General features: G+C 36.4%; 1 protein-coding gene across 2 annotated transcripts; it reads right to left on the bottom strand.

Moving 5' to 3' along the window:
• LOC127941573 (sia-alpha-2,3-Gal-beta-1,4-GlcNAc-R:alpha 2,8-sialyltransferase-like) lies at positions 1-7,592 on the bottom strand. 2 transcript variants are annotated; one of them, XM_052536779.1, is made up of 4 exons: positions 7,117-7,592; positions 4,724-4,843; positions 1,999-2,556; positions 1-1,007 (listed from the first exon to the last, which is right to left on the bottom strand). In XM_052536779.1, exons 1-4 carry the CDS (start codon positions 7,278-7,280, stop codon positions 725-727), a joined length of 1,125 nt encoding a protein of 374 aa, XP_052392739.1. In that variant the 5' UTR covers positions 7,281-7,592; the 3' UTR covers positions 1-724. The 2 variants fall into 2 exon arrangements, with proteins under 2 accessions (XP_052392739.1, XP_052392740.1); XM_052536780.1 differs by having other exon boundaries at positions 4,724-6,107; positions 7,117-7,258.
• Between the last annotated feature and the right edge of the window lie 1,525 nt (positions 7,593-9,117).

Genomic DNA, 9,117 nt, shown 5'->3' with positions numbered 1-9,117 from the left:
AAACAGTGAAACTCAATGAGATATGTTTTTGAAAATTAAAAATAATAATAATCATAAATGTTTTCAACCATCATATACCAAAATATATTTTTTAAATGTATTTTAGGGTCAAAAAATAAATTTCCAAATATATTTCCATTTGCTTATTTCATATATTCACATGTTATAGACAGCAATTAAAGTTTTTCTTCAAATCTGTTGTATGTGAGTGTATTACATGGAGGCTATATATATATAAACAAAAATTATATATTTTTAATATATTTTCTAAAAATGGCCAAAAAATATATTAATATATATTTTACATAAATATATCTATTTAGGCTTTTTTAATCTATTTTTAGTCTTTAAATTAATTAATTGAAGGATGGATTGATTTTTTTAAGTAAATATATTTTGAAATCATTATTATTTTTTGGCTATTTTGAAATATATAATCAAAAAAATTTGCTGTATGGATGTGCAAACATAAACCTATTTTTATTAACTAAGGTTAAAACTGTAATAGTTGATGTTAGTTAATGCATTAACTAATGTTACCTTACTGTAAAGTGTCACCAACTTTCCTTTCCATCCCTGATCGCCTCAATACGATATTAGTTACTGATAACTCCACTGTCGATAGTTGTAGAAATAAAATCCACAGCAATCACAACAAGCATCCATTAGCCCAAACCTCTGACCTCTGACCCTGACCGCTGACCTCTGACCCTGACCTCTGACCTCAGGCGCAGTGGGACAGGCTGAGTTTGAGGACGCCGTCTGTGTGCATCTTGAAGAGCAGTTTGAACTCGGTGGGCAGCTGGTGAGACTCCTGCCACCTGGTGGTGAACTTGGTGCCCTTCTTGTCGTAGTAATGGTAGGGCAGCTCTTTGCCCGTGTTGGGGTCCCAGCCGAAGGGCCAGAATCCGTACAGGTGCACCTGTTCACACAGAGACGAGGCCAGCGTGAACATCAGGATCCCTGTGCTCAGACGCTTCGGCGAAAGCTGCTTCGTCTTCCAATACCTGCAGACACACAAGACACATCTCGGTTTTCCTTCTATAAATTAAATTAAATTAAATTAAATTAATATTTAATATAGTTAATGCTGTTATTTAAAGAGTTAATTAAAACACATACATAAACTTCTATTATTATTATTATTATTATTATTATTTTCTATTATTTGTTTATTTATGAGTCTTGAAAGAGTTTAATTCTTAAAATTAAAAAATATAAAACTATTTGAAAAATTAATATAAAAAGTATCAAAATATAAACATGCTTATAAAAATTTTATCAATTCTGATTTAATTGTTTTATTATTGTTTCTTATTAATAAAGTATTTAATTTTAAAATACTACTAATATCAGGCTGAAAACAATTAATCCATGTTCAATAAATTTCTGATACTGTTATTTATTTAAGAGTTATTTAGTTTAAGAAATAAAAAAGTTACAGTTAGTAATATTTTTATTTTATTTTAACTTTAGTTTTAAAAATATTAATACAGTTCAACATCAGGTTGACATCTTAAAAAATCTATCAGTTTGCAATCATTTTCTAATATTTATTTATGTATTTGTTTTTTATTTATTATTTTTGAAAGAATTTAAGACATTCTCAAATAATAATAATAATAATAATAATAATAAATATAAAAACAAACAAAGAATTATATTATTGGTACTTATATATTTAAGAACTTACTTATTTATGAAGATTTTAGTTTTAAAATCTAAAAAATTATAATTGTTATCATTATTAAAACACAGGTAAAAAATGTTATTTCACGCGGTTGTTTGCTGTGACAAAAACTACGAGCTAACCACAAGTATCAATATGATTTGTGCTTATGTGAATCTGCAATGAAAAATTAAAAAAGAAAAAGTAAAATTTGATTAAAATTTGCGATAATTTTTTTTGAGCCAAATAACTATTATTAGCTTACCGTTCTTTTTATTTTCAGTATTATTTTTAGTAGCTAAGCTCTCAAATGCGACGTAAGATCTCACCTGTTGACATACTGCATAATGTTTCCAGGCCAGGCTAGCTGCACCTTCAGCTGGCCCTTGTGCTCTACGAAGAAATCCACGAGCGTGCGCGTGACCGTGGCCGAAGTGTGGAAGAAAAAGGCGGGAATCCACAGGATGGCGCCGTCCAGCTTCTTCAGGCTCAGGTAGAAGTTGTTCCTGTCCTGGATGGTCAGCAGGTTGTTGTAGTATTTCTCCAGGATGCTGGGGTTGAAGGTTGTGAGGTTGGTCCGTCGGCCTACGTCGCGACGGAAAACCTCGGTGGGCGCGAAGTTGCAGCGGAAGACGAAGTCGTAGCTGTCGATCTGCGTGCCGCAGCGGCTGCCGGTGAGGATGCCACTGTTTCCCACCACTGCACAGGTGTTGAAGCGCTTGTTGAGGACTGGAGACGAATCCGGGAGCAGAGACTTGAGGTTCTCGCCGATGGAAAAGACGTATTTGTGGCTGGAGTAGTCGTAGTGCATTAGCTGACCCACGCGAACGCTGCTCTTGGTCAGCGTGAAGTTGTGCGGGACGTCGATGTACTGGGCGATCTCTTTACTGAAAAACAGATGCAACAACATGAAATGAGCGAATCAGAAAGAAAAAATACGGGTGAAATAATTACAACACCAACTATAATATTACTAATTAATAGTAATTCATAGTATAGTAAATAGTAGTAAAAGTATTCATATTTATTAATATTTAATATTAAGTACACATGTGAAAGTTGATGTTTTCAAGAATAATAATATTTAAAAAAGTATTAAATTGGATACATTTAACAAGGGCAACAACTATATTACCATAGTTCTATCATGAGAACTCTTGGTAGATTTTAGCATGGTAATGGATATGACAATGTTAATGTATTTGGTCTTGGCGGAATAAATAAACTATGCTGCTGTTGCTGTTGGTTATTGTTGTATTTGTAGATTATTGCTGCTGCTGTTGGTTATTGCTGTATTTGTAGATTATTGCTGCTGCTGCTGCTGTTGGTTATCGCTGTATTTGTAGATTATTGCTGCTGCTGCTGTTGGTTATTGTTGTATTTGTAGATTATTGCTGCTGCTGTTGGATATCGCTGTATTTGTAGATTATTGCTGCTGCTGCTGTTGGTTATCACTGTATTTGTAGATTATTGCTGCTGCTGCTGTTGGTTATCGCTGTATTTGTAGATTATTGCTGCTGCTGCTGTTGGTTATCGCTGTATTTGTAGATAATTGCTGCTGCTGCTGTTGGTTATCGTTGTATTTGTAGATTATTGCTGCTGCTGCTGTTGGTTATCACTGTATTTGTAGATTATTGCTGCTGCTGCTGTTGGTTATCGCTGTATTTGTAGATTATTGCGGCGGCTGCTGTTTGTTATCGCTGTATTTGTAGATTATTGCTGCTGCTGCTGTTGGTTATTGCTGTATTTGTAGATTATTGCTGCTGCTGCTGTTTGTTATTGCTGTATTTGTAGATTATTGCTGCTGCTGCTGTTTATTATTGCTGTATTTGTAGATTATTGCTGCTGCTGCTGTTGGTTATTGCTGTATTTGTAGATTATTGCTGCTGCTGCTGTTTGTTATTGCTGTATTTGTAGATTATTGCTGCTGCTGCTGTTTGTTATTGCTGTATTTGTAGATTATTGCGGCGTCTGCTGTTTGTTATTGCTGTATTTGTAGATTATTGCTGCTGCTGCTGTTGGTTATTGCTGTTTTTGTAGATTATTGCTGCTGCTGCTGCTGCTGTTTGTTATTGCTGTATTTGTAGATTATTGCTGCTGCTGCTGTTTGTTATTGCTGTATTTGTAGATTATTGCTGCTGCTGCTGTTGGTTATTGCTGTTTTTGTAGATTATTGCTGCTGCTGCTGTTTGTTATTGCTGTATTTGTAGATTATTGCTGCTGCTGCTGCTGCTGTTGGTTATTGCTTTTTTTGTAGATTATTGCTGCTGCTGCTGTTTGTTATTGCTGTATTTGTAGATTATTGCTGCTGCTGCTGCTGCTGTTGGTTATTGCTGTTTTTGTAGATTATTGCTGCTGCTGCTGTTTGTTATTGCTGTATTTGTAGATTATTGCTGCTGCTGCTGTTTGTTATTGCTGTATTTGTAGATTATTGCTGCTGCTGCTGCTGCTGTTGGTTATTGCTGTTTTTGTAGATTATTGCTGCTGCTGCTGTTTGTTATTGCTGTATTTGTAGATTATTGCTGCTGCTGCTGCTGCTGTTGGTTATTGCTGTTTTTGTAGATTATTGCTGCTGCTGCTGTTTGTTATTGCTGTATTTGTAGATTATTGCTGCTGCTGCTGCTGCTGTTGGTTATTGCTTTTTTTGTAGATTATTGCTGCTGCTGCTGCTGTTGGTTATCACTGTATTTGTAGATTATTGCTGCTGCTGATGCTGTTGGTTATTGCTGTATTTGTAGATTATTGCTGCTGCAAGCAAGTACATGAACTTGCTACTGCCAATACATGAGCTGATATGGTGCTGTGAGTATTTAAGACATACTGCAGCGCTGCACAAATAGCATATAAAATAATTCATAGCAGATCAATACAGGTGGAGCTGGGGATGATGGAGGGTTTTAGATGAACTCTGAATTAATGTTCTAGCTAGCATTAGAATCCTCTCGACTGTGCTTGTGTGTGTGTGTGTGTGTGTGTGTGAGAGAGAGAGAGAGAGAAAGAAAGACAGGGAGAGATGTATGTGTGAGATTGTGTGCGTGTGTGTGTAAGGTTCACCTCTGCAGTAAATAAGCGCTCTTGTTGAACCTCCAGCTGCTAGACTCCTGCAGGTTCTCGTTGAGCGCGTTATTCAGTGATGTGAACGCAGGATCCAGGAACTTCATGGCCAGTTGGGACCTGATGAGAAGATGCACAGACAGAGGAAATGAGAAACACTGTTTCTGTTCCACATCACAGGACGACCCGATCACGTCGTCCCACTGACGGCAGCTGCTGAAAGCGGCTCCAATCAATGAGACCCATCCAGACCGCTGTCAGTCAGCCTGTGCCCGGGGCAGTCGATGGCCCCTTTTATACTCCACGCCTGCTCATTTGCTCACTCTCATTTGTTAAAGCTCAGTCTGTTTCAAAACAACTCAAGCCACTCACAATATATGTCACATATCAAACCAATTTTCTTCCGCCACAAATTCAGATCTCAGTTGGAGAGTTTAACAGCTGAGTTCAAGATCTGTTACTAATTCAGAAATGTTACTTTATAACTTTAGTAATAAAGGATTGTTGAGTTTCATTGAAAGCTGATTGTATCACTGTATTAAAGCTCACTGTGTTATGAGACAGAGATGGACTGAGAGTGTGATCTGATACAGCATTCATTCTTCAGCTTAATCTCATATTCACAATAAAACATGAGTCTGAATGTCCGCTGAGGAAAGCGATATCTTTGTCGTACTATCTTTCATCTGTTAAGAGTGATTTCTGATGGCAGCTGTTGTATAAAACTGTTGTATAAAACAGTTTTTTTAAAACCTCACCTTTTTTCTTCAGGAAAACCAAATTAGGTGAAGGATTTTCAGCATAGCGTAAGGGTTAAAACACATTTGAATGCGGTTCTGCTAGTTTTGGCGTATATTCTCTCTTCACTGGCACAAGTTCAAATGACTCAAAGTAAAGCTGAGTAACATATGGTCATATCGTCAACAAGATGTGCCGGGAACAAAATGACTCCTGCTATGTAACCTTGACTGCAGAAAAAGCATCTGATTACTGACTGGACATAAAACTGCCAGAGGAGTAAATCAGGACCAAGGACAGCGCCACAGACTGACACAACCACAACAGCAGAACACACAGGGCTTTACTTGCACTTTATACAGTCTTCATGCTGCTGTGTATATATATGCAATAACTGTGCAGCCTTTTAAATTTAAATCACATTTTGTCAGGAGGAAGTGTTATTATGGATTATGGACTCGTATTTGAGTTAAAAACGTCTTAATGCTGGATGTGTTTCATCTTTTGTCTTCTCCAGATGTTCACTGATGGACTGGAGTGCTGTAGATTATTGTGATGTTTTTATCAGACTCTCATTCTGACGGCACCCATTCACTGCAGAGCATCCATTGATGAGACACTGATGCAGTGCTGCGTTTCTCCAAACCTGATGAAGAAACAAACTCATTTACATCCTGGACAGGGGCGTCAGACTGGAGGTAAAAGCAGTACTGATTACTAGGGCCCTAAAGGAAGAGAGGGCCCTTGAAAAGTCTGGAATATATTTAATTTTAGCTAGATATTTTTAAGGGAGGGGGTGTTGTTATCGGGGCCCTGCCTATGCATAGGGCCCGGGATCTTGTGCAACGCCCCTGATCCTGGATGGCCTGAGGGTGAGCACATTTCAGCTTATGTTAATTTTTAGGTGAACTATTCCTTTAACAAAATTGCATTACATCTCAAAATAATTTAAAAATAAAACCTGTGAAAAGCAGGTTTCACAACAATGCCATTCATCAGTGTTAATTTTTTATTAAAAAAAATATATATATTTAATTTTTACATTTCTTAATATTTTGAATTCTACTTTTTATTTACACACGCACGTTTTTTCTTAAATTGTATTTTATTTCAGTTTTTTATTGTTTTAGTTTTAGTTAACTATAATAACTGCCAAATGCAAAATAAAAAACGTTTTTTCTTCGTCTATAAAAAAATTACAATAATACATCTTGATATTTAGAACATTTGAATAATTTGAGGAACCTTTTTCCACTATTAAGAACCTTTTGTGCAATGGAAATCTTCATGGAGAAATGCTAAAAACGAGCTTTAGTTTTGAACTTTGTTAGAATCGAATGCATTATGCATATAGCTACTGTAGAATATGAAAGCAGCAGCTGAATGTTCAGAAATCATTACTCGGCGAAATATGAGAATGTGGGTTCGTTCATCTCGATGATCAAGGAGCGATCTGCGCATGCGCGCCGAGCATCATCACAGAAGGACAACAGAGGCCTTTCCAAAATTAGATTAAAGCACGCGTTTATTAATCTACATGAAGTCAATATCTCCACACATGCGCATTAGAAACGCCCCCCTTTTTGAATTACAATCATAAGCATCCTATGTCCCTGATTTATTGAATAAGCGTCGTAACACACATCCCCACTCACCGAAAGCCCGTATGGAACATGTACATCCGCGGCCCGCCGGCGTTGGCGTATTTCGGGGCGGTGAAGATTAAGTCTTTCTTGATGGACACGTAACTGATCAATGACAAAATGAGCAGAGCGACGCTGAACATCACCAGACCCAGAACACTGACGACCCGAACCATCTCAGCCCAGAAGCACTGCGATTCACACACGGAGAACGAGCATGACGGATGCGGGAGGCGTCGCTTCAGACGCTGATGAAGAGCAGGGATCGGCGGCGTCTCTCATCAGCACCAGCCGCTGCCATGATGCCGGATCTCCGTCTGATATCGGCGTTCGCCTGGAAACATCTCCTCCGATCACACTCGGGCTGCAGTGCAGAAACAGCAGGCGATACTTAAAGGAGACTCGATCCTATTCAGATCCTAAACTCAAATAATAAACAAGTCAGTGCCGCAGACGGAGGCGCTGGAGGATCCGCGGACACCAAAGGGTTACACGGATTATCCTGATATGCCACACACACACACACACACACACACACACACACACGATTTGTATCGTAAAAAGTGCTATACAAATAAACTTGAATTGAACAGAACAGACAAATAAAAACCAAAAATGACAAAAATAAAAAATGAAATTAAAATGAAAAAATATAAAAATAAAAACTGACACAAACACTTTTATATTTTTATTCAATTTATATTTGTTTATATATATATATATATGTGTGTATGTATGGTGGAGGTCTGGAACAAAGAGAACTGACTTACAGTACATCTACTGCTTAACTGTTATCTGTTGATAAGCAACGATGGGCTTCAAACACTGATGACAAATTTATTTTCCAGGTGAACATTGAAGTGGAATCATCCGAAATAGAAGAAAAAATAAATAAATAATAATAATAATCTGAGCAGTGATGTTATTACAGTATCTGCAGCGGTAGAGATTACTGTAATCCCAACATCATGCTTTATTATTACAGAACACAGAATAAAGCTCATGCACTCAGACTGTGAGGGATTTATGACTCATGCATAATTATAATTTCTGGAAATTACAGCTTCTCATTCGCACTTTATCAAAGCTTATTTTATAATAACACATGCATTCACACACACACACACGCACACACACACACACACACACACACTCAAATCAGGCCCCTGCTGAAGAAACATAGACTGAAACTGTAAATTTTAACTACATAAAGCTATTAGTGAATGCCGAAGATGAATTGGGTCTTTTGTAAACACACTGAATGTCTAAAGCACTTTAAAGCACTTTATTAGAGGCAGCAGAGGATATAAACCACACAAATATCAATATCTGATATCTCACTTCTATACACAACACAATAAAAGCTGCAAAATTGCTCCTTCTCTCATGAAAAGTTAAAAGGCTGCAAAGGGAATAATTATGAAGGACTCATCAATTCCAGTAGATGCAGGGAGAATTAAAGATCAGTTTCAGTGGAGCAAAACCACACGGGTTTAAAATAAATGACTTTCTGGAGCAGAGAGATATGATCTTCCACAAAATACACCTACAAAACAACATTTGCAATAAACACACACACACACATATATACCGCATATTTGTATATGTCTAAACTCTTTTTTTAATATATACTATTTTAGTTAAAATGTATTTTATTTCAAGTAAGATAAAAAAATCTAATGTCATAGTTTTGACTTTTATGTCATAATTCATTTAAAGTTTTGTCTTTTTATATGATAAACTTTTTAATCCCATATTTATATATCAATTTCGACATTTTATTACATAATTATGACATAAAATCTAATTTTTTTTACATGTTAATTATGATATTTTGTGTCTTTTTATGTCAAAACTAAGACTTATGCCATAGCTTTCGACTTTTTATTTCATACTTAAGACTTTTTAACTCATAATGTAAACTTTTTAGGCCATACACTGAAAAAAAGTTTGGTATAGAAAACTTTCACTCAGAAATTGGCAGTAATATCAAAGATAATTACACACAAACTG

The sequence above is a fragment of the Carassius gibelio genome, chromosome A21 (assembly GCF_023724105.1).
Source record: "Carassius gibelio isolate Cgi1373 ecotype wild population from Czech Republic chromosome A21, carGib1.2-hapl.c, whole genome shotgun sequence".
NCBI classification, from domain to species: Eukaryota; Metazoa; Chordata; class Actinopteri; order Cypriniformes; family Cyprinidae; genus Carassius; species Carassius gibelio.
The sequence above is the reverse complement of the archived record's forward strand: the minus strand, read 5'-3'. Positions and strand labels throughout refer to the sequence as shown.

Coding starts and splice junctions, on each gene's coding strand:
- LOC127941573 (XM_052536779.1), bottom strand. CDS start 7,280: ATGGTTCGGGTCGTCAGTGTTCTGGGTCTGGTGATGTTCAGCGTCGCT. Junction 4,844..7,116: donor ATGTTCCATACGGGCTTTCG/GTGAGTGGGGAT, acceptor TCTTCTCATCAG/GTCCCAACTGGCCATGAAGT. Junction 2,557..4,723: donor AGCGCTTATTTACTGCAGAG/GTGAACCTTACA, acceptor TCTGTTTTTCAG/TAAAGAGATCGCCCAGTACA.